The sequence below is a fragment of the Dama dama genome, chromosome 2 (genome assembly GCF_033118175.1).
Source record: "Dama dama isolate Ldn47 chromosome 2, ASM3311817v1, whole genome shotgun sequence".
Taxonomy (NCBI): domain Eukaryota; kingdom Metazoa; phylum Chordata; class Mammalia; order Artiodactyla; family Cervidae; genus Dama; species Dama dama.
The window spans coordinates 26,886,741-26,912,914 of NC_083682.1; the positions used below are offsets into that span (position 1 = coordinate 26,886,741).

Genomic DNA, 26,174 nt, shown 5'->3' on the forward strand with positions numbered 1-26,174 from the left:
GGAATTGGTGGTACCCTTTTTGTTCTCATTTTTTCTTGTTGCAGGAATGTCATTTTTGTCTTTTTAGCTATACATTATCTAGCAGCCGCATTGAGCTCTGTCCTCAAAACATTATTATGTAAAATGGGCATTTGTGAGGCAGAAGATATTTAATTGTGGGTGATTACAAGCAGAAAATGGTTTAATCCACCTTCTGAACACCCCCGGCACTGTGGAAGATTTATAAGTCTATTTCTTTCAAACTGTGAATAGAATTATAATTAGAAAACTGAGTACTTCAATTTTCACTGCAAAATTTGGAACCCATGATAATCTAGAAGAGGAGCTGGCAAACTTTTCTTGTAAAGGGCCGGTTAGTAAATTTTAGTTTCTGTAGATCAAGAAGCAAAATTGAGAACTTGATGTATATATTTATTTCACTTGAATGAAATTGATCAATATAGCATGAAGATACTCAACATTGGTAATCATCAGGGAAATACAAACCAAAACCACGCAATGATACATTACCTCACACCTGTCAGATTCGCTATCTTCAAAAAGAACACAAGTAACAGATGTTACTGTTTTCTGTATAGTAAAGGGAAACTATGTAAATTATTATAGTACTTTGTTGAATTGTTTCCAAATGAAAACAAATGAATTGTTTTCATTTACAGTAGAAACTTTGTAAACTATTGGTGGAAGTATAAATTGAGGCAGCCACTGTGAAAGATAGTATGGAGGTTTCTCAAAAAACTAATTGTAGAACCACCTTATGACCCAGCAATTCCATCCCTGGGTACATATCCAAAGGAAACCAAAGTACTAATTCAAAAAGATACATGCACTCCAGTGTTCATAGCAGTTTTATTTAGAATTGCCAAGCTATGTAAGCAACCCTAGTGTGCATCAACAGATGAATGGATAAAGAAGATGTGGTACATATACATATTATATTGTAGCTTGTTACCAAATTTTTGGACCAAGAAAGATGCCACTCAGCCTCAGGTGATATGAGCACACACAATGGAATACTACTCAGCCATAAAAAGAGTGAAATTGTGCCATTCACAGCAATGGACTTGGAGGGCATTATACTAAGTGAAATAAATAAGCGAAAGACAAATTCTGTTTGATATCACTTATATGTGGAATCTTAAAAAATACAACAAACTAGTGAATATGACAAAAAAGAAGCAGACTCATAGAGAACAAAATTGTGGTTTCTAGTGGGGAGGGGTGGAGGAACAATATAGGGGTAGTGAATTAAGAGGTACAAACTATTGTACAGTATATCATGGTAGCTTATAGCAAGGAGCATATAGTCAACATTGTATAATTAAAAATGGAGTATAAACCTTTAAAAATTGTCAATTACTATATTGTACACCTGTAACTCTTTATATCTTGTACATCAACCATACTTCAATTAAAAAAATTTAATCACTGAAAAATATAAAAATCATTCTCAGCTCACAGGCCATACAAAAATGAGTGGTGGGTCAGATTTGGTCCATGGGCTTTAGTTTGTCAACCCCTGATCTGGAATAAGCTGGAAAGATACTCAAACTAGGTAATATTTATTGAACACTTACTTTGTGTTAGTTACAATGCTTAAATTTTTAGATTCCCTCTCTTTAATCCTTACAGCAATCCTGAGTCAGGTTTATTAACCCACTGTCCAGGAGAAGCTGGAGTTCCAAGAAGGTTGTGTAAGTTTTCCCAAGAAAAGTGGATGGCAAAACTGGAACTCAAGCTTAGATTCTGATAGTTGGATCATGACTGAGAAAGTTTCTGGTTGGAGGAGAAAAGGATTAGAAAGAGAATCAAAAGATATAAAGGAGGAATGACTGATGGAGAAAGAGAGGAAGATGCTGCCAGTAAGAGGATGGCAATAATAGTGAGAAGAAGCATGGGCCATAAGAGGAGAGAAAAAGAGGAGTGTGTGTTCAGATGGTATCTGCTGGGAGTGAAACGTGAGCATAGAGCTTGTAGTAGCTTTTGAAGGAGGAAGGCCAGATAAGAACAAGGCCTCTGATCTCACCCATCTGGTTATAGCCACTATTGTCCTTAAATATATGTGGCAACTGTCTGAGTTCTGGGTTCACATTATCTGTGCTTCTGCCAGGACCACTCAGGGGCAACTTCTATTGCATGATCTCTTAAAGGTTTTTCAGATCATGGGGATGACTCAGAATTAGACTGCAAACCTGGGATCCGCCAGGTGAATTCTCAGCAAAGAATTCCTTAAGACTTTTCAAGGAAGATACTTCCCTCTAGCCAGGACCACAGTCTGAACGGGATGGTCTTCCTTCTGTGCCTGTATAAGCCTTGTTTCTTTTTTGTTCACTCTGAAGCTGAGGGTACAACCTTTTGGGGCCCCACCTTGATGTAGGAGTTTCCTTTAAGACACCTCGTCTTGGGCAGACCCTGTTCTCTGTCTCCCTGGCCTCCTCTGCAGCTGTCAAGCTGGGAGCCCAAAGGCTGCCTGTTTTGGCTGATGTCATGAAGCTTTGGTGCTCACTCACCTCCCTGGATCCCTGACTCTGAGTTTGTTTGGGCCACTATGGCTTGCTTCCTTTTGTATCAGCCCCTGTGATGATTTTTTAAAAGCTTTGATTTGTGTATTTTATCCAGCATTTTAGTTGATTCAAGGAGGAAAGTCTTTCAGGGTACCTAGTCTGCCATCTTGCTGGAAGCAGAGTGAAAGAGATGGCGTCTGGGGCGATAAGCCAGATCAGAAGACAAGGAGGATTCCTGTGCACAAAGGGAATTCTGGGGCACTAAATCCATCTGTATTTGGACTTTGCCTTTGGTTAAATAAGCCAAGATTTAGCTAATAGGATTGGAGGTTTGGTTTAAGTTGCCCAGCAGCTATGATTAAAATAGGCATTAGTCATACAGATCTTGGTGGAGATAGAAATGGGCTTTGGAGTGAGATTCATCTGATGTTAAATATCATTTTTATCACTTCTTCCAATGTTTGCAGCCTGGAATGAGTCACTGATCTCATTTCCAGCTGCAATTTCCCCATCCGTAAAATGATGATAGTTATTCTTCATTTTATGAAGATTGCTTGAGAGTTGCTGTCAAAGCCCTGGTCTAGAGCCAGGAGGTCTTGGAAAGCAGCAGAAAGTCCTCATACTTGGGTCATAGTGGAAGTCATGGAATCCGACCAGAGAGTGAGGCCAGCACACAAGCCAGGCAGGAGTTGGTAGCTAAAATCACATCAAAGCAAACAGGCGCAGACATCACATAAGCTCGGGGGTGCACCTAGGAGGGCTTGCTGTTTCTTTTCTCCTTTCAAAGTAGGGATGATTGAAAATGTGTGAAAGGACAGATCAAGGAAGCAACTTGCATGTAGTTTCAGGTAACAGGAGCAGGGTACAGAAGAGCCCTTTTAAAGAATCCCTGTGTGTCTTAGTTGCTCAGTTGTGTCTGACTCTTTGCGACCCCGTGGACTGTAGCCCACCAGGCTCCTCTGTCCATGGGATTCTCTAGGCAAGAATTCTAGAGTGGGTTGCCATTTCCTTCTCCAGGGGAAGAATCCCTACAGTCTGGCAAAGCCATACCTTTACCAGGGGGGAAAGGTGCAACAAAGTACCTTCCCTGACACCTCCCCTAAGTAATCCACTAGAGACCATTAATCCCCTAACTTATTCTAGAAATTGTCCCAGGTATTCTTGACACCGTGAGACCCACAGCCTGCTGAGCTAGGTACGCAGTGAGTGGGTCAGGCTGTGTCCTTATCTTGCATCCTACCTGTGCTGTAATCCCATTCTCCCTTCAAGCTCAGGAAGAATAGATGCTGAAGATGGGCAATTTCTTGATTACTTCTGTCTAAATCTTTGCCAAATCTACTTACGGAAATCAAGCAGCACTTGGGGTGGCATATCGGCTTGTAATATATTTAATTTTGAGATTTTCATTGTTTCCAGGAGCTCAATAGTGATTTTTCAATTAAGTTTAAAGGTTTAATACAATAGATCTCTTTTTTTACCTTTCATATAGCAAATGCCAAATAAATAATATTTCAAAGGAAAGGAAAAGAAGCAATCTATTGCATGACTAATGTACCTAGTTTCATTCATTGACCTCTTACTGTGAAAAAGGCCTCTGCTGCCTGTCTTTGAATGTGTAGAATTAAGAATAAATGATTCGCTCTCTGTTTGCTTAGATAAATGCTTGAACAAAGCTAAAACAGAAAAGAGATGCAGATTTGATACCGTATCTATTTCGGATCTGTAGGCATTCCTTGAGAAAATGGCAGGTAGTGTAGAAATAGCTTTTGAAAATGAATTTGTAGAAATTCTGCATGCTAATGCCAGTGACAGAAAATGTAATTCATTTTTTTTCTTCTTTTGCTTCAGAGCTATTTTTTTCCTTTATTGTTGCTTCAGGATTTAGCAGGGGGAAGAGGCAGGCAATATTACATATTAAGTGCCTTTGAAAAATTAGCTTTTTGCTTTACTGTATTTCTTTGTTTTTGAAAGTCTGATGTGTTCTTGTTATTACAGAGATTAGGGCTTTTCATTGTTTTCAGAGAAGGCTAAGTATATTAAAAATGAAAAAAGCTCAGAAGGGAAACAAAACCGGCCATAGGAATACCTTCCACTGTGTTAAAACTGAGGCTCTTCCTTGGAATTGAGTTTTGGAGGTGAGCATAGCTCAGCTTCATTGGGTAGTACTGGAAATTGACAATATTGCCTTTAGGCAAGCACCTGGATTTTCAGGAAACTGGGATAGATACAGAATTGCCTTTTGGACTCATCCTTGAGAAGTCCTCTTCTCAGAGTGATACAGTCCCTAGAGTTGTTCCAGACTTGCAGAGTAAGACGGGCTCTCCTGGACTCCTCATGCAGAGCCGCTTTTAGGAAAGATTCCCTTCTAGTTCAGCTCTTGTTCATTCCAAGGTCATAGGACTATCACTGCCTTACGCAGGAACTGCTGAGACGATAGAAATGAGGTCAAGATAATATGTGCTGCATTACCACTCCCTTCTTATTCGTGAAAGTTGCTCAGTCGTGTCTGATTCTTTGCAACCCCCGTGGACTATACAGTCCATGGAATTCTCCAGGCCAGAATACTGGAGTGGGTAGCCTTTCCCTCTCCAGGGAATCTTCCCAACCCAGGGACTGAACCCAGGTCTCCTGCATTGCAGGCGGATTCTTTACCAGCTGAGCCACCAGGGAAGTCCCCCTTCTTATTACCTCTTACCAATATATGGTTTTGGTCACTTGGTGTCACCAGACTTTTGGAAGTCTATGTTATCTGTGTTTTGTAAAGAATTCCCAAATAACTTAATTATCGTCATTTCTGTAAGCTCCATGACTAGGCTGAAGATTTAAATGTGACCGGAATTTTTGGAAGATCCTGTACAGTAGAGGTGTCCTAGGAAGCTAATATTTCAGGAATAGCTCAGTTTTTTCAGCGTTGATTATACTGCATGTGGTTTGTTTAGGATCCTTTTGCATCTTTGTCCTTCCTCTTGGTACTACCCGTGACAGGCAGACAAGGAACAGTTTTTCTTGAGAAATTTTAGAAGTATAGAGGAAGAGGATTGAATAAATGATAAAAACTAAGGTTGGAATTACACGTGGATTCTATTTCCAGAGAATAGTGCTGTTATGAGTGAGAGGAGCATGTGTGGACAGGAACCATTGAAAATATAAAAAGATGGTAGAAGTTGCCATTAGCCAGGTTCAACTATTGTAACTAAAATATCACCCTGAAATAGTCTTAGTTTGGATCAAGAATTGATTTGATCTCCTGTATGGGGAAAATACTCAAGACAGGGATGTATAATATAAATATGATTGAGAAGGAAAAGAAGTGGATACACTTTTAGAAAGTGGTATTTGTTCTTGGTGATCTCTGTGTAAGAAGAACAGTGAGGTTGCTATGCAGCTGAGTTACACCTTAGTGTAAATAAGGATGTGACAACAGAGAGATCATACCAGATTCCAGGCTTTTTGTGCCATATTTTTGACGGCAACCTGGAGTCACATACATGGAAAATGGCCATGAGAGAAGTCTGGAACCATATCACGAGGAGTTATTAGGGGATTCTGGTGGGACCAAATGTGGTTAGGGGTAGGCATGGGGACATTGGAGCAGGCATTGTGGAAACCTCAAATGTTTGTAGAGAGATTAGACTTGCTCAGAACTGGCTACAAGGCAAAACTAGATCTAATAGGAAAAAGGGAGAGGAACTACACAGCTCAAGCCAGAAAGACATTTCAGACATCTTGAGCTAGCCAAGAGAAGTAGCCTCCTTTGGGAGGTAATGAATGTTTTATCACTGTTAGGTTTGCAAAGAAAGGCTGGATGATCCCTTGAAGGGATTACTTGTGACGTCATTCAAACTTCATAAATCCTTTCAAATCAGAGATGTTAAATGGGAGCAGTTGAGTGACCCAGAAAAAGGAAAAAGGTTATTTTCGAAAATCCTCATCTCACCTGGGGATTTGTTTGCTTCTCTTGACCTTGTCTGAATGCCAAAGTGATTCCTGGGGCATTCTATGTGGAGAATCCTGAACTGGGGAGAAATCAGATCTGCCTCTGACTCACCCTTTTTCTGGCTCCAGCTCCCCAGCATTTTTCATAAAAGAAGAAGCAGTGATGTCCCAGCTTGTAAACCATGACACTTAGTTAGTGTGTGAAGAATAGGGACGGGATAGTAGGAGATAAATGTAAGTGCTTCAGAGTTGCTGATTAGATCACCTGTAAACACTGAAATGAGTCCTTGAACACATTCATTACAAGTGGTTTCTTGTGGGCTTGAGCTGAAAGTGCATGTTGATAAACACCCATGATGTCCCTGAGATAGTTTAATGTCTCATTTGGTGCTCATTAGACCACGGGAGCCCAATATGTCTTCAATTTAGAATGATTCCACCTTGTGTGAAATTCAAAAAAAAGGAAAAAAGAAATCCTTCAAAACCCAAAAAACAGATCTGGCTGAGAATCAGTGAACTGTTTTGAGCATTTCCCCCCTGCCTCCTGCTTGGATGTATTTTTTCTTGTTGCAATTAGCTTTGTTAGGACAATGCAGTTGAATTATAGAAATTACATGTAGCAACTCTTGCTTGCAGCTGAACTATGCAGAAACAAGACTTAGTCAATTGGAAAACTGTCATTGTGAGAAGACCTGTCAAGTGAGTGGACTGCTCTATAGAGACCAAGACTCCTGGGTCGACGGGGATCATTGCAGAAACTGCACATGCAAAGTAAGCCTCTTTGTACATAAATAGATGAACAGTTTGAAGAGGGCGGTTCTGCTGATTTTTGTGTAACCTGTTTCTTTATAAAGCCAACTCTACAATGTGTTATCTTTTTACCAAGTGCCTATTTACTAATAGGAGCAGTTGCGAAGGTAAGTTGTAGTGTCATTATAACCACAAGTACTTGTCAAAGGAAAGCAAACACACTCTAATAACATGATCTAATATTATCAAGAATCTTACTGTTTGGAGACCAGAGTATCAGAGGGGGAAGGAATGCCTTTGGTTCTTAACCTACCTAGTGGGTGACTTTAACTCAGATGACCAGTATATCTACTACTGTGGGCAAGAATCCCTTAGAAGACATGGAGTAGCCACCACAGTCAACAAAAGAGTCCAAAAATGCAGTACTTGGATGCAGTCTCAAAAACGAGAGAATGATCTCTGTTCATTTCCAAGGCAAACCAGTTAGTATCACAGTAATCCAAATCTATGCCCTGACCAATAATGCTAAAGAAGCTGAAGTTGAACGCTATGAAGACTAAAAAGACCTTCTAGAACTAACACCCAAAAAAGATTTCCTTTTCATTACAGGGGACTGGAATGCAAAAGTAGGAAGTCAAGAAATACCTGGAGTAACAGGCAAATTTGGCCTTGGAGTACAGGATGAAGCAGGGCAAAGGCTAACAGAGTTTTGCCTAGAGAATGTACTGATCATAGCAAACACCCTCTTCCAACAACACAAGAGAAGACTGTACATGTGGACATCACCAGATGGTTAACACCAAAATCAGATTGATTATATTCTTTGCAGCCAAAGATGGAGAAGCTCTATACAGTCAGCAAAAACAAGACCAGGAGCTGACTGTGGCTCAGATCATGAACTCCTTATTGCCAAATTCAGACTTAAATTGAAGAAAGTAGGGAAAACCACTAGGTCATTCAGGTATGACCTAAATCAAATCCCTTACAGTTATACAGTGGAAGTGACTAATAGATTCAAGGGATTAGATCTGATAGACAGAGTGCCTGAACTATGGACGGAGGTTCGGGACATTGTACAGGAGACAGGGATCAAGACCATCCCCAAGAAAAAGAAATGCAAAAAAGCAAAATGGTTGTCTGAGGAGGGCTTACAAATAGCTGTGAAAAGAAGAGAAGCAAAAAGCAAAGGAAAGATATACCCATTTGAATGCAGAGTTCCAAAGAATATCAAGGAGAGATAAGAAAGCCTTCCTCAGTGATCAATGCAAAGAAATAGAGGAAAACAACAGAGGAAAACTAGAGATCTCTTCAAGAAAGTTAGAGATACCAAGGGAACATTTCATGCAAAGCTGGGCACAATAAGGACAGAAATGGTATGGACCTAACAGAAGCAGAAGATATTAAGAGGTGGCAAGAATACACGGAAGAACTATACAAAAAAGATCTTCATGACCCAGATTATGATGATGGTATGATCACTAACTTAGAGTCAGACATCCTGGAATGCAAAGTCAAGTGGGCCTTAGGAAGCATCACCACAAACAAAGCTAGTGGAGGTGATGGAATTCCAGTTGAACTATTTCAAATCCTAAAAGATGATGCTGTGAAAGAGCTGTGCTCAATATGCCAGCAAATTTCGAAAACTCAACAGTGGACACAGGACTGGAAAAGGTCAGTTTTCATTCCAATCCCAAAGAAGGGCAATGCCAAAATATGTTCAAACTACTGCACAATTGCACTCATTTCACACACTAGCAAAGTAATGCTCAAAATCCTTCACGCCAGGCTTCAACAGTACATGAACAGAGAACTTCCAGATGTTCAAGCTGTATTTCGGAAAGGCAGAGGAACCAGAGATCAAATTGCCAACATCTGCTGGATCATGGAAAAATCAAAAGAGTTCCAGAAAAACATCTATTTCTGCTTTATTGACTATGCCAAAGCCTTTGACTGTGTGGATCAAAACAAACTGTGGAAAATTTTCCAAGAGATGGGAATACCAGACCACCTGACCTGCCTCTTGAGAAATCTGTACGCAGTTCAGGAAATAACAATTAGAAATGGACATGTAACAACAGGTTGGTTCCAAATCAGGAAAGGAGTACGTCAAGGCTATATATTGTCACTCTGCTTATTTAACTTATATGCAGAGCACTTCATGAGAAACGCTGGGCTGGATGAAGCACAAGCTGGAATCAAGATTGCTGGGAGAAATATCAATAACCTCAGATATGCAGATGACACCACCCTTATGGCAGAAGGTGAAGAAGAACTAAAGAGCCTCTTGATGAAAGTGAAAGAGAAGAGTGAAAAAGTTGGCTTAAAACTCAACATTCAGAAGACTAAGATCATGGCATCTGGTCCTGTCATTTAAAAAGTTGGCTTAAAACTCAACATTCAGAAAACTAAGATCATGGCATCTGGTCCTGTCATTTCATGGCAAATAGATGGGGAAAGAGTGTCAGACTTTATTTTTTTGGGCTCCAAAATCACTGCAGATGGTGACTGCAGCCATGAAATTAAAAGACGCTTACTCTTTGGAAGAAAAATTATGACAAACCTAGACAACATATTGGAGAAGTAAATGGCAACCGACTCTAGTATTCTTGCCTGGAGAATCCCAGGGATGGAGGAGCCTGGTGGGCTTCTGTCTATGGGGTCGCACAGAGTTGGACATGACTGAAGCAACTTAGCAGCAGCAGCAGCAGACAGCTTATTAAAAAGCAGAGACATTACTTTGCCAATAAAGGTCCATCTAGTCAAGGTTATGGTTTTTCCAATAGTCATGTATGGATGTGAAAGGTCCATCAGTACCATTTATCTAGATTCCATCAGTCAGTCAGTTCACTCACTCAGTCATGTCCGACTCTTTGCGACCCCATGGACTGTAAAGAAAGCTGAGCACTGAAGAATTGATGGTTTTGAACTGTGGTGTTGGAGAAGACTTTTGAGAGTCTCTTGGTCTTTAAGGAGATCAAACCAGTTCATCTTGAAGAAAATCAGTCCTGAATATTCTTTGGAAGGACTGATGCTGAAGCTGAAACTCCAATACTTCGGCTACCTCATGAGAAGAATTGACTCCTTGGAAAGACCCTGATGCTGGAAATGATTGAAGGCAGGGGGAGAAGGGGATGACAGAGGATGAGATGATTGGATGGCATCACCGACTCAATGGACATGCATTTGAGTAAACTCCAGGAGTTGGTGATGGACAGGGAGGCCTGGCGTGCTGCAGTCTTTGGGGTCACAAAGAGTCAGACACGACTGAGCAACTGAACTGAACTGAGTGGCTGACTTCAGTCACAGCTTTTCTCTGCCACTATACATTTTATTTTATTTTATTTCCTTTTTTAAAAAATTGATTTTTAATTCCATAATTGCTTTACAATGTTGTGTTGGTTTCTGCCATTCAACAACATAAATCAACCATAAGTCTACATATATCCCCTCCCTTGAAGCTCCCCCATCCCACCCCTCTAGTAGTCACAGAGCATGTGGTAGAGCTCCCTGTGTTACGCAGAAACTTCCCACTAGCTGTCTGTGTTACATACGGTAGTGTATACATGTCAGTGCTACTCTCTCAGCTCATCGCACCCTCTTCCTCCACTGTGTCCACAAGTCTGTTCTCTATTCCTGCCCTGTAAACAGGTCCATCAGTACCATTTATCTAGATTCCATCAGTCAGTCAGTTCACTCACTCAGTCATGTCCGACTCTTTGCGACCCCATGGACCGCAGCACGCCAGGCCTCCCTGTCCATCACCAACTCCCAGAGTCCACCTAAACCCACGTCCATTGAGTCAGTGATGCCATCCAACCATCTCATCCTCTGTTGTCCCCTTCTCCTCATGCCCCCAATCCCTCCCAGCATCAGGGTCTTTTCCAATGAGTCAACTCTTCGCATGAGGTGGCCAAAGTATTAGAGTTTCAGCTTCAACATCAGTCCTTCCAATGAATATTCAGGGCTGATTTCCTTTAGGATGGACTGGGTGGATCTCCTTGCAGTGCAAGGGACTCTGTGCTACTATACATTTTAAAAGGATGTTAATTAGTTTCTAGGTGTCTTCACTGTATTTTACAAGGTATCCATTTTCTGTTTTAGAGAATTGCAGGACCCCCTGACTCTCAGACTATCCATTATTTGTATTATTTGTATCTACAATTTGATCTGTTTTGGAGAATTAAAGAACCCCCACCCTCACCCCACATTAGTATGTAAACCCTATCCAGCTGAAATTATTTGATAAGTGTCTAAAGAATGCCATTGTTTGTCTTCAAAAATACAAAATGATTGTTAGTGCTTAAACAGTGATTTCAGGGTCTGCAAAAGGTGTTACTAATGTTCTTGTAAAAATAGGCTTTTGTTTTCTTTCTAATCTATTCAGTCTGATGGGCAGGTAGAATGAAGCCAGTGATGTATACCAGAAAAGTAATTGAGGTGGCATGGTTTTATATGGGTTGGAGAAAATTATTTGTAGAGTGGGTTGCCATGCCTTCCTCCGGGATCTTCCCGACAGGGATAGAAGCTGCATCTCTTGGGTCTCTTGCTTTGTTAGGAGGGTTCTTTAGCACTAGAGTCACCTGGGAAGCCCCAGGAACTCCTCACACTACTTCCGTTTTCCTGGTGAAGTTTCTGGGATGGAATGTGAGCTTTGTCCTACTGAGGTCACCGCTGCTGAGATGCCTTTTCCTGCCTTTCCTTCCTCAGAGCGGGGCTGTGGAATGCCGAAGGATGTCCTGTCCCCCACTCAACTGCTCTCCAGACTCCCTCCCTGTGCACATTGCCGGCCAGTGTTGTAAGGTCTGCCGACGTAAGTACTGACGGAGGGTCAGGGTGGCCCTCAGTGCTTCGAGATTGATTTAGTCCCCTTTTTTTCAGACCCCCAACTGAGCAACATTGATGAAATATCAATACTAGCAATTGATTACTTGTGATGTGCAGACACTTTACATAGGCTCTCTCTCTCTATATATATATATTTTTCCTTAATCCTCACATCAACCTTAGTTACTATTCTTTCCATTCTTTCATACAGGGAACTGGCATTGACAAGGATTAAGTCAGTTGCCCAGGATCAAACAGCTGGGGGTGGGTGGAGTTGATCTGTGATGTCATGACTCCAAGGCTCCATGTGCTTTGATGTCCTCTTTTTTTTTTTTTCTTAAGCTTTTATTCATGGCTGTGTTTGGCTTTCGTTCCTGTGTGTGGCCTTTCTCAAATCAGGGTGGCTTCTCTCGTTGTGGGGCACAGGCTCTAGTTGCGTGGGCTTCAGTAGCTGTGGCACCCAGGCTTAGTTACTCTGTGGCCTATGGCATCTTCCCAGACCAGGGATCAAACCCCTGTCCCCTGCATTGCACCACCAAGGAAGCCCCTGGTCCACTCATTTTGATTGATCAAGGTAAGGCCCACGCTCTGTGTTTTGGCTATCTGAGATTTTAGTCAGGTTTCCTATTATTAAAGGGCCCTTGTTAGGAATTTCAAGATTGAACTTCAGTTAAAATATTAGGACAATTTCCTTCAAAGTTGGCTTGTCCAAATTATGCAATGATTTAAAAATCCTTTTCCCTCTGTATTACAGAGGACACTATTTCAAATGAAATGGTGGAATGAACACTGAGGCAAGCATGAAGAATAAAAGCTGTCATTTAGAATAATTGGTATGGTATGTGTCAGATACTGTGTTAAGTGGTTTCATTCTATTATTGAGTCCTCACTGGAATATTTGTGGGGGGGGGATTGTTATTATCACTATTTATAGGAAGCTTAGGGAAGATAGCAAGTTTGCAAGGCTAGTAAGTGACAGAGGTGAAATATAAAGCAAATTCTGACTACAGAGCCTTTAGTCTTTTTATCAGACCATAAGCTCTTCACTGAAAAAGGAAAGTTTAAGTTAGAAATGTGCCATCTGATGGCTAATTTTCAAAATCGTTTCTCTGCCAGAAAACACCATCATTACTAGATCCTCAAAACAGTAACTTTTTGTCAAGAACAGCATGTCCCCTAATATGACAGTGGGAATGCAGATAGCCAGTCTGGTTGTACCAGCCCAATCTTTTTCTATATCCTTTCAAAAGGAACTTTGAAAAATGTCTTCTTTTTATAGTTCATATGGTACATCCACTACTCTGGAGGGCTTACTCCAAGTTAATCTAAAAGAAACGTTCTAGTTTTTATTCCAAGTACTTTCGGAAGTCATGGATAGATCAAGGGCCCAGATGTTGAGATTATAGTTTGATTCCATGATGGAAAGATAGTTTTTAGAATAATATGTATAGATTATTTTTCTATCTTGATGTATTCTATATAATAGCAGAGGAATAAGTTGAGAATCTATTAGGGATTTGTTTAAAAACCATGAGGTATTTTTAATCTATTATCTTGAGCTCCGTGGATCTGTAAATGCTGTCTCTTGGCAGATGTAATTTGGACATGAACATAGGTGAGCCTTTCAGCTGTTCTGTGTCATTGTGTATGTGAAATCACAGAGAAGGGTAAAGATAAAGATGGAAAATTACCCATAATGCCACCGCTTGAAAACAAACACTTGAGATCATAGTGGATTTCATTTTTTTAAAATTTTTATTTTGTGGACAGTTGAGTTCTTATTGTATAGATAATTTTAGCCTACTTTATTGATTTGCCATTATCACTTAAGTATATTTTTATGCTTTTAAAAACTGTATGACCTTCACTTTAAAGAGCTTCATAGTGTTCTACTGTTTGGTTTTGCATAACTTAATTATTCCCCAATTGTTGGGTAACTAGATTGTTTCCCACTTTTCTTTTTTTTTTTTTGCAAAGAGAAAAAGTTCTGATACTTTTTTTTTTTTTTTCCAGTGGGTTTTGTCATACATTGATATGAATCAGCCATGGATTTACATGTATTCCCAATCCCGATCCCCCCTCCCACCTCCCTCTCCACCGGATTCCTCTGGGTCTTAAATCATTATTCAATTTTGTGAGGCCACATTTTTGTATTTTATATTTTCTTTGAATTCTGTAAAGTAGAATTATTGGGCCAAGATACTGATATTCTCAATATCTGGTGGCTCGGACGGTAGAGACTCTGGCTGCAGTGCGGGAGACCTGGGTTCAATCCCTGGCTCAAGAAGATCTTTTGGAGAAGGGAATGGCTACCCACTCCAGTATTCTTGCCTGGAGAATTCCATGGACAGAGGAGCCTACTGGGCTACAGTACATGTGGTTCCAAAGTATCAGACACGATTGAATGACTAACACCTTCATGTTCACTTTAACATATTTTGTGAGACCATATTTTTTATTTCACATTTTCCTTGAATTTTCCAAAGTAGAATTATTGAGCCAAGAACCTGACATTTTCAAAGTTCTTATTACGTATCATCAAATTGTCCTCTCACTAGAAGTGTGTGGTATAGTCATTTTTCTTTAATTTGTTGGAGAGTTTTAAGTTTAAAAAAAGCTTTTCAGCAAGCTTACCTGATTGTACCAAGATGCTGATAAATGAGCTAGCTAAACTATTAGTATGTTTTTTGCCTTTGTTTGGAATTGATAACCATTTAGCTAGGTAGTACAAATTTTCTCAGCAACTCTGATCAGTAGTTTAAGATGTTTAATAAGATGGTAATACAAATAAATGATTAAGAACACTACTCAGTTATCATATGCACCCAGCAATTCCACTCCTGGGTGCAAATATATATATAAAGCATGTACTGCAGGGTGCAAATATATATATGTATGTTAATATATATGTTAATGTTAATATATATAATATATATATATGTATGTATAAAGGATGAAAACTCTAATTCAAAAATACACAGAAGTTTTCAGATATCTCCACATTAGATAAAGGATGGAATATACTTCCTTTAGTTGTCCCTTTCAGATAAAATTTCCTAAGCTCCTCTCTGGTGGGTGGGGTAGTGTCCTAGGGTCTCTGAGAAAAAGCACTGATTTGATTCAAGAGCCGATACATGAAAGCAGATTGTTTCATCTGCTCACTTACCAAACGTTCATCCTCTTGTCATGGCTTCAGGAGCTGCAGCGCTTACAGATGAGGGCATCCATGTGGAAACAGGAAAGAACTTGGTCTAAGTGTTCATATTTCAACTCATTGCCTGAAAAAAGTACTTTGTCCTTTTGTTGTGATTAAAAGGCCCAACAAATCAGGCCATCTCCAAGACCAAGGTAGTTTTCATAATTCCTGATACTAGGCTCTTCATCTTTTTGGAATGCATCAAGGTAAACTCCAGAGAGCCTTCTAGATTCCTTAGCTGTGGGCATGGAAGTCCAGAAAGTGGTGCAGGAGTTTCATCCCTCAAACATTTCTTGGGTGTCTGCTCTAAGCAAGGAATTGAATATACCTAGCTACTCATTAGAATCACCCTAGTGAACTTTTTGAGATACTTTCTTGAGGGTCCTAGGGACCCACTCTGACCTACTAAATCAGAATCTCTGGGCAGTGGTGTCCTAGAATCTTTTTTTTGTGTGTGGTTAACTTTTTCAGAGTATAGTTGTTTTATACTGTTGTCTTTCTACCACACAGCAGAATGAATCAGCCATATATATATGTATATCAGCCATTGTGTTGATGTCTTTCGCAGCCCCTAGATATATATCTTCTCCCTTTTGGAGTTTCTCCCAATTCAGATCCCCACGGTGTGTCAAGCAGAGTTCCCTGGGCCCAGTGTTCATTGCAGCACTGTTTACAATATCCAGGACATGGAAGCAACCTCAGTGGCCATCAACAGAGGGACAGACAAAGAAGATGTGGTCCATATGCACAATGAAATATTACTCAGTTGTACAAAGAAATGAAATTGGATCATTTGTAGAGATGTGGATGGACCTAAAAAGTGTCATATAGCATGAAGTAAGAATCGGTATTCTTTTGGATAGATTTGGGGGAGCTATCAGAGATGAGAGAGAAGGGAAAGGATGGAGAGGGAATCTTGAGCTTTCCACGACAGTATTTGAAAGGAAAAGAAGTGGTAGAAGGAGAGGGAGATAGTCTATTTGATAGTAGAGGGTTTCTGTGGGTGAGAAGTAGAAATAAGCTGCAAAGGTGTTTCAGGGGATGAATGATGGTGTTCATATTTCATTGAATTCCTTTAGTTATCCTTATTGAAGTTCTTCTCCCACCTCTGTTCTTATCTCTGGGCACAGCAGTGGGGAAAAGTGGATCATTCATTCTATGTCAGACACTGTGTTAAGCCTTCTTATGGTCATTAATTCATGTAATTCTTCCAACAACCCCATGGCATTGGTTCCACTATGATCCCTATCTTATAGATGAGGAGGTGAAACCCAGAGAGGAGGACTAACTTTTCCAAGGTCTCTCAGCCTTGGCTGAACCAAAATAAAACTCAGATCATCTGGCTCCAGAGCTAATGCTTTTAACTGTCTCCTCTACCACATGCTATCCAGGGAGATATTTGCACCATCTCATTATAGGAGTATTGTGCAGCACGCATGCTATGTGAAATGCAGAGGTGGCACAGGGAAGGCACAGCTGAGTAGGGTATGGAGAGATGAATAGGAGTTTGCCACGTGGACAAGGTAGGTAAGAACACACTGCCAAAGGGGATTGCAGATACAGAATCATGAGGTAAACACAGCATTTATCTGGGGGCTCAAAAGCAAGATTTTGAAGCAGGGTTGTGGCATAATCAAAGAAATGCTTTGACAAAAGTCACTTCATGGGGAGAGCTGCAGACAGGGAGCTGAGTGTGGGATTCAGGCATTCTGCAGGTAAAGGTGATGAAGCCAGCTGACAGGCACTGCCTGGAGAGATAAAAAGGAAGGGATCAATGTGAGTGATAGCCAAAGGACCTGGCCCATGGTAGGTACTCCATAAGCATTGTTTTTTTTTTTTTTGAGATAACCGAATCAGAGACAGAGCATCTATAAGCCAGAATTTGCCAGGTTTTGAACAAGAGCGCACAGGAGACTCCTAGTATGATTAACAGAAATAAAGCAGGTGGAAGAAATGGTTTCAGAAATGTTGGAGATTCCTGAGAGAGAATGGGTTTGATGTGGGTGTCTTGCTCCGAGAAGCAGTATCTGAAGCCATGTCTGTGAACGAGTGACGTTGGCTCTTTGGGTGTTTAGACTTTCTGATCTGCCGCTCTTCTTTAAAGTGCAACACGGAGGGTTGATTTTGATGTTCTTAGCCGCCGAGTGCCAAGGGATGGTAGTGTGTGTGCAGGGTGCAAATATCTAAATAAAGACAGAGCAACCTCACGTCCGCATCTGACAGGAGTGCCACGTGGTGCCTGTCTGTTGTTTAGTTGGTGTGCACCCAAATGGCAAAAAGTATCCATGCGCTGCACTAGGGAAATCAGGTTCGAATTTGAAGGGCCTGGTGTCTGGGTGCAAAAAGATACAGTTGCCTATTTCTCTAAACCCCCAGTACATTTGTTTCTGACATCATGAAGAAATGTGTGTTGGTGCAGGGTTTCAATTTCGTGGTCAGACACTGTGAAATAGTCTTGTTTGCATGTCCCCAGTGTGGTGTGAAGGGCTTCAGGTATCCATTTACATTTCCACTCATACCAAGAGCTGTTGGAACGGAGTCCCAAATGCCCCAGCCACAGGCATCGGAGCCTGACTCACCTTCTGTTTGAATTTCCTCAGACGTCAAAAATAAGCCTTTTGGCGGTAGGTCAAGAGGTTGGATGGTGAGGGCTGGTGTTAGGGATACAGAGGGGGAAGGAGGGGCACCATCAGAGAAGTGGGCAAAGATGAGAAAGCAGGGGAAATTCTTGTGACCTCAGTGGTGATGCTGAACTGTCCTAAGCTAATTCCGTAGACACTTTTTGATATCATAATCATGTACACATCTTGTGTTGGTGCCAAGGTTGTGAATGGCTGAAGCACATCAGCCATCCTGTCTTTTGCAGCCCCTTTATGTGAGGATGGTGGCTCAACGGTAAAGAACATGCCTGCCAAGCAGGAGACTTGGGCTTGGTCCCTGGGTCAGGAAGATCCCCTGGAAAAGGAAATGGCAACCCACTCCAGTATTCTTGCCTGGAAAATCCCATGGACATTGGAGCCTGGCAGGCTACAGTCTGTGGAGTGGCAAAGAGTCGTACATGACTTAGCAGGCATGCACATGTATATGTGAAGACAGGAAGTTCAGTGGATACTTACTTTTTACACCAGATCTGTAAACTTGAGGGATGGATGTGTCCCCATGTGTGGTTTGAATGTGAACTGTAAGACACTCCTGTGTTCAGATCGAAGATCTGGGATGAGGGTCGATTAGAGGACAAGAGAAATCAGGCGAATGTCTTCAGGCAGGGCAGCAAGTGTGATCATAGCATCGTGGGGGTGGCAAGGTGCAAAATGAGAAGGGAGGTCTTGTCTTTGTGTCCCAGCCTGGGCCAAGGAGCAGATGGCAGGTTTGACAGCAGTGTATTTAGCACAACTGTCACTCTGGAGTGAGCCATCTTGCCAAGTTGGCAGCAGCTGCGTTTGGGAGCGTGGGAGTTTATTAGGCAGGAATTTCAGGCCCTTGGAAGTGTGGTCTCCCCATGTAAGCACATTTGGGAATCCACATCCTCATTAGGACCAATGAGTCAGAGGCAACTGATTTATCTAGAAAATTGAGGCATAAAAGATGTTCAGGGATAATTGTTCTAATGAGGCAAGGAAGGGAGTTATCTAGAAAATTGTATTGGTTTTCTACTTTGTAGTTGGTTTTGCTCTGAAAACCTTAGTATCTGTTTTTAATGTTTGGAATAGCATTGAATAGCAGGAAGAACTCTCATCTGGGAATCAGCAAATGCCTCTTTTTTTTGCTACTTAGGAGGCTCATTAATTCTAAAATTATCGTTACTAACATTAAGCCCAGAGAGGCATGGAGCTTGGGGCTATGGATAAAATTATGAACAGACATAGATCCTACCCTCATTGGGGCAACAGAGATAAAATGCGATATATGTTCTGTTAGGGCGAGGTCCAGGGTACCAGAGAAGCACAGGATGAGGACGGTTCTCCAGTGCTTGGGGTTAAAAAAATTAAAAAAAGCTTTTTAGGGGGATGTCAGGATTAAGGTGAAATTGATGGGTGTATAGGACAGAAGGTTACCAGCAACAGGCGCATGGGACTGAGTGTTCCGAAGAAAGCAGTGTGTGCAAATCCCAAAACCGAAGAGAGCATGGCTGGAGTCTCAGTGGAGGTGGAGTGTTTGGCAGTTTCAGAGGGAGGGTGAGTGAGAAGGAATTGGTGAAACCTAAGGGATAAGGAAGAACTGCAGGGATGGCCTTGCATGCTGCCTTCAGGAATTTGAATTAAATTCTGAGGGTGTGAGCAATTCGTAATGATTTTGAAGCAGAGCCTCCTATTTGTACTTAAAATATGTCTTATGGTTGTATGGGGAAGAACTGGGTAAGATTAGACCAGAACATGGAAGACAGGTTAGGAAGTTTTCTACTCCACTAAAGAGGAGCGATGGGTTGAGTGAAGATGACAGCTGGGGGGAGGTGATGGGGATGGAGAGACGTTGGTTGACTTGAGAAACTTGAAGAGGAGGCCTGGCTGGGATTTGAATACTGATTGGACATGGGGTTGAGGAAAGACAGGGGTTCAAAGGACCCCATGTCGTGGGGTGTGGGGCTGGGGTGGATACCAGTGCCATTCACTGAAAGCAGATACTAGAGACGCACAGATTTGAGTCAGGTATGTGTTGTCGCAGGGCAAGTTCTGAGAGGAAACAGACTCTGAAATGGAGATTTGGTTGTACTTTATTAGGAAGTTCAAGATCAGTTCTAGGGTGGGAGTGAGATAGTGAAAGAGACAGAATTGGGCAGGAGAGGTTGAACTGCAGTGTAGTTGCAACAAATGCCTCAGTCATTCCTCAAGAAGTTCTGGAGCTGGAAGACCTTCAGACTTTGCAATACCTTCATCAGCCACCCACTGGATGTGGGCTGCCCTGGGAAGGGCTCTTGACTTTGCACAAGGGCACATCTGCAATCACTGTTCAGCTGAGAGCTGTTGGTCATCACCTATCATGACAGTTTTAGGAATGTGACCTTTGGCCGTGGAGGGAGATCTGGGTTGCCTACCACAGTATCTGCTGTGGGATCACGATGTCAAGTAAAGTAATGTTTCTAAACTTTCCTCTTCCTGTGGCCAAGAAGAAGGAGTTGCATGAGTTGTTTGCTAAGGTGCCTACATACCTGAACATTCCATGAGTCGGAAGATGGTAGAACTAAGAAACTATCAAATTGAATTTACCTATTTTTAGCAGATACAGAAATGGAGGCTCTGAGAGATGCAGAGGTATTGATAAGACAGTGAATTAGTGGTGGAGATCTCTTAGAGTGCTCGTCTTCAGTTTTTCTTCTCCTGAGGAGTAGGGCTGGAAGGATCCTCATTGTGCAGGGGAGGGGGTATTGTTTACCCAGTATCTAATAGCCTGCTGGTAAGTAGCACTTGCTACAACACAAGGGTGTTGCTTCCTGTTCCTGTTGATGTGACTGGAGAATTTGACAGAGACACATTAGGATCATATCAAATTAAACATATTCTGCAGTTGCTTAAAAACGGGTCAGCATTTATGCTTCTCTGTTAACTTTTTTTTCCAAGACCCATCTCTCCTCCCTCCCTTCCTTATTAGCCTGTTAAGCTCACCTTTCCAAAGGCAATCTCTCTAGTGCATTGATACAGCATTGTACAGACTTGTGTTTCTTTTCTGAGCTTCTTGGGAACAGATAAGCTGAAGACATGTGCTTTATATGATTACAAAGGGGAAAAATGTGTTCTTCTGCATTGTGACTGAGGTCCTGATGAATGGAATGTATGTGAGTTCCTTTTCACCAGTCACTCATTTTATGGCTGGAGTAGCTGAATCAAAGCTACTGCTTTTGTACTCCGTGGTGATGACAACCATTTCTTCTTTGTTTTAACACTGACCTCAGCAATTCATTCTCTAGTCCTTCAGCAACTACAGCAAGGAAATAGTTGTATAATCTTGGTGTGAAGGACTCATGGCAAACATAATCAAGATGACAGTCTGATAGGGGATTCAGCAGTTATTCCCATACTATTTCCATGTCTTGCTCTAGACATGTACAGAGATTTGTGTTTAGAGTATTTATGTTCTGTGGACTCTCTTGGAGTTGGACAGTGCCTTGGAGGTCATTTTGTTACATGGTATGTCTACCTGACCTGCCTTTCTGTTTTATTACAGCAAAATGTATCTATGGAGGAAAAGTCCTTGCAGAAGGCCAGCGGATCTTAAGCAAGAGCTGTCGGGAATGCAGAGTAAGTTTCAATCTTACAGTTCCCATTACTTGTTGGGAAGGAGATGTGGGCTTTAGGTAGGGTTCTGAAATGGAGCATATTGGCCCAAGGCGGGGAAAGACTCTCATTGGGCTGGAGTCCAGGATGGGGAGTTCTCAGCCACTGTCATTGTGTGGTTAGCCTGTGGTCAGTTGTGGATCACGTGGTCTTGGGAAAGATGGTCAGGGAAGGAAGTGAGAAGGGGAAGGGATCTAGCAGCTACCATGAGTCAGGGAGCTTGTCTGCTGGCTCTGGGGAAAGGTTTGATTAGGTGTTGGGGCAGTTAGTCTGTGATATGAGCTGTGGATAGTGCTACCTCTACTTCTAAGTGTCTGAGACAGTGTTCGAAAATGCCTTTCTCCTGCCTGCCCCCTCTCATGTATTCCTCGAGGTTAGATTTGTGGAACCATAGATCTCATTCAGTAAATCATTCAACAAACATGCAGTGAGCAAGTGCGGCTTATCGGCATGCTGTTAGATTCTGGTTGAACAACAGTGAACAAAACAAAGCCCTTGTCTTTAGAGAATTTGCAGTCTGGTGGGGAGATAGGCAGTAAGATATAAACAAATAGATATACAAGATACAGCTGAGCCTTGAACAACACATGTTTGAACTGTTCAGGTCCACTTTTCCAGTAGTAAATACTGTGATGCTACACTATCTGTGCTTGATTGAATTCCTGGATGCAGAACCATGGATACACAGATACAGACGGTTGACTACAAATTATGCGTCAATTTTAGATGGTGTGGAGGGTTGCTGTCCCTGACTCCTGCATTGTTCAAGGGTCAACTCTGATGTCAAATTCTATAAAGATACAGAGCAGGTTAAAGGGAGAGAGCTTTGAGGTGGGCATGTGTGGTCTGGGAAGACCTCTCTGAGGAGGTCTGCTGGATGAAGGTGGGAGCTAGCCAGGCAGTTACTTGGGTGGGATGCTGTCCTAGATCGTGGGAGTGAGAGACAGAGGGAAAGAAGGGAGAGAGGGGAGCAGATACAAGGGGGTGCCTTCCCGAGCAGCCACAGCCTCACAGCGAGGCATGGCTGGTTCTGTGGGGCATCTTCAGGGAGACTGGCTGGAACCACATGTCTCAGAATAGACCTGCTTTCCAAGCATTTCATTTGCATTTTGTCACATTTACAGCATTTCATTGGCTTTTTGTCGTATCGCTGGCAAAAAGAAATGGATGTATTTGAAAGGTTGAGGAGAGGGAGGCATTTAGAGACCCACAGAAACTCTTGGGGAGCTCAAATCTAGTTCTTTATGGGGAGTTTCTGGGGTGGCGGGGGAGGCTCTTTCCTATGTCCTGTCTCTCACTGACCAGACTCTACCTCAGGGGCTAAGTCCCTTGAACTTCTCTATTGTGTTTTCCATTCACGCTTTCTTGGTTGCCTCTGGGAATGGCAGCGATTCCATGTGTCGAGGCCGTCTGGTGGGTATACAGCTGTGGTCCTTCTGGGACAGTGGGCTCCGTGTGGGGGCCTCCTTAGTCTGCAGAAGAGGCAAGGAAGGTGCGACAGTGAGGGCTCCATGGTGTTTGAGTCAGCCATGGAAGCTTCCAGATCTAGGGGTGGGTGGCTGGGCCCTGACCTGGGGCTGGCACCTTACCATGCAGGGTGTTGAGTGGATCAGATGAGATAAAGTGTGTGATGAGCTTGGCTGGCGCAAAGTAAGCCCTCAACACATGTGAGCTCTTCTTATTCCACATGACCGTACATGTCCGTCCTGAATAGGAGACGTATGTCACATTCTCTGTAGATTGCCTCACTTTGCAGGGAGAGAAGATGATTTAGATTCTAACACCCTGATGTTTTTCTTCCCCCTCAAGGGAAGCTGGGATGACTAGAGCAATTTTACCCACTCAGCTGATGGTCCCAGTATCCAGCCTGTAGCTGTCACTCACAGCCAGCAGCCCCCTTCACATATTGCGCACAAGTAGCAGGTGATCTTGACAAGGGTCATAAGTGTGATTCAGTCTCTGTTATCATCAGAGAGACTCAGGGCAGACACTGTTGGAGACCTTTCGAAGAGACGGGTGTGGGTTTAAATGCCAGTGTACTGGATAGGCACTTAGCGTTGTGATTGAACACTGTAGGTGTTCACCCTGTTCTGCTTCATCTTTTACTGCTTTTTGCTTTCTTATTTTTTTTACAACTTAGGAAGAAGTTGGGGCAGACAGGTTATTCTCTTTGCACGTGTGGTATATGTGCCTGTGAGTGGTTTCATCCTCTATTAAAAATCCATGGCTTCATTTATTGTCTTTCTCTCGTTATCTACTACATAATTACGCACAAAGAGAAGCATCACTGACAATTACACTTAACATCTCCTGAGTACGTAGTATTTTCTAAACACTATTTAAAACCTTTGAAACTTTATTTAATAAAACTTCATAATAACCCTATGGGGTGGGTAGCATTGTCGTTCCCACTTTACAGATGAGGAAATTGAGGCACATGGAGCAAAGTCCCATAGCTAGTAAGGGAACCAGCTGGTTTCTCAACCTGTGTGGTCTGAATCTCCAGGCTCCTCTCTCAGCCTCTTTACTGCTAGTCCTGATGGTGTTGGATTTACTTGGAAGTAATTCTCATTTTTGAATTGTAAAAAAGTAGATTTAGAAAGATTGAATGAACGCTTTCAGTCTATTTGAGAATACCAGATTGGTCAGGCTATGGCTCATTGATTCCCTTGATAAAGGGTAGCATTTATAAAAGGCCAGAGAAGAGCTTTGGGACACATTTAATGGATGTTGTCAGGAGGGAAAGAGGGTGATGGGTCTAGGAGGGGAGCACCTCCGGTCTCTCTCGGACAGCCTTTTGCAAGATTTAAGCCCTAATACCCTAAGGTACCTGTTGTATGTGATGAATTAACTTCTTTCCTAGACATCTAAAATGGTACTGTGTCAGTGGTATCCTTGGGAGAATTGAGCAAATAATTACTCAAATAATTTCTTGTGTTCTGTGGTTCAAATGCAGATCCCTAGTCGACAAAAGGCTGCCTGGCAGTCCATGCATTTCATTTTCCTGGGATCATTTCAAAGCTTCAGCACTACCAGTTAGATAAGAAACTAAGTTTTGTTTTAAAGATTTTTACCAAGTGATTTCAGAAGTTAACATACTGTGTTTGTTTGTTTGTTTTTTCCCCTGTTGTTTTTTAAATCAAGATGAATAAACTGTCCTAGCAATCTCCGTCAGCTTTGTGCAGTATTGCCCTGAAACACTTTTTAGGCTAGTAAAAGTTTTTTTTTTTTTTTTTTCCCCTTAAAGATGTGACTTCTGTATGTTATTAGAAATTCAAGTTTAAGCATAGTTATTAGTAAAGAGCTTGGAAGTGTTTATATTTGATCAGTGACATGGTGACAGTCATTCTAAATGAGAAAGAATGGATGAATTATATTTCCCCACCACTGCTGAGTTGCAAAGGTCATAAAATAACCTACCACAATCAGGAGGATTTATTTATTAATCAGATGCTTATTAGAGTATGAAAATAAAGTTAAAGGTGTATACCAAATTGTGTGGCTGAACTGAATGGATTTGGTGGCACTTAAGTTACTAGAGTCACAGTGCCTATTATTTTCAAATTCAAGCAAAGGGTTTTTATCTCTATTTGAACATTTGGAACTATGATCTTACTCATTAAGTACATTGAAGGTTTTTTGGAATTGTTGACTGATTTAATCAGCAGTCAAAGCAAATTTTTATGTATAAAAAAGAACCTTTCATGAGTGATTATTTTTAAAAAGCCTCTGTAGCAGTTTTAATATTGCCTTTTAAAATAAAAGCAAATATATACTCAAGATATAAAATTTGGAATTTAGAGGAAGGATGTATAAGAAAGTAAAAGAAAATCACTCCAGAATCTCACCACCTACAGATAATCTCTTTTAACAGTTTAATTTTTCGACAGCGAGAGTGAAATTTATCTTACTGTCTTAGTTTAGATTCAGCCAGAAGCAGACCCTGAGCTCAGGATTAAGTACAAGAGATTTATTAAGGCAGTGCTCCTGGGAGGAAGCAGTAAGGGTGTGGGGGATTCAGGCTAGGGCAGGCAGGAAATTCAGCAAAGGTGCAATTTTAGGTGAAAGGTTAGAGGCACCCTGATTCTGCTGGGGTTCTGGAGTGTAAATGTTACCCCAGCCATTGTCTCCCTCTGAAGTAAAGAACCTCCAGTGGCTTTGGGCTGTGGGGGTTGAGCATGTGGAACTTGGAGGTAACTTCTGGCTCCCTGCAAAGAGGCTCCAGTGCCCTCAGGGACACTCTGAGTGTTGAGAGATGAGCTCAGGCGAGGGATGGGCACGGTGAACTGATTAAACAGATCCAGCAGAGTTTGCCGTTCTTGTTTGTGCGAGGAGGCGGTGCATCCATGCTCAGGGACCCCGTGGACTTCAGCCCGCCAGGCTCCTCTGTCCGTGGGATTTCCCAGGCAAGAATACTGGAGTGGGTTGCCATTTCTTCCTCCAGGGAGTCTTCCTGACCCAGGGATCAAACCTATGTCTCCTACATTGGCAGGTGTGTTCTTTACCATTGAGCCCCCAGGGAAGGCAGTAGATAATGAATAAATATTTTAATATTGAGGGATGGAAGTAGAGGCAACAATGGTACATACTTAAGCGTTGTGTTTTCCCTTGCATTCAACTCAGTGCTGCTGATAGCAAGGTTATTAACATCTGTTGGCGTGTAACAGTTGATTTGACTCCCTGTTGTAGAAACTG

General features: G+C 41.9%; 1 protein-coding gene across 2 annotated transcripts in view; it reads left to right on the forward strand.

The window, feature by feature from the left end:
- NELL1 (neural EGFL like 1) overlaps window positions 1–26,174 on the forward strand; it is a 1,025,511-nt gene that overhangs the window by 258,861 nt on the left and 740,476 nt on the right. For both annotated transcript variants that reach the window (XM_061158429.1, XM_061158435.1), the window contains exons 8-10: window positions 7,077–7,211; window positions 11,898–12,000; window positions 21,370–21,443. In XM_061158429.1, the coding sequence (XP_061014412.1) occupies window positions 7,077–7,211; window positions 11,898–12,000; window positions 21,370–21,443 (312 nt within the window). The remainder of the gene's footprint in view (window positions 1–7,076; window positions 7,212–11,897; window positions 12,001–21,369; window positions 21,444–26,174) is intronic.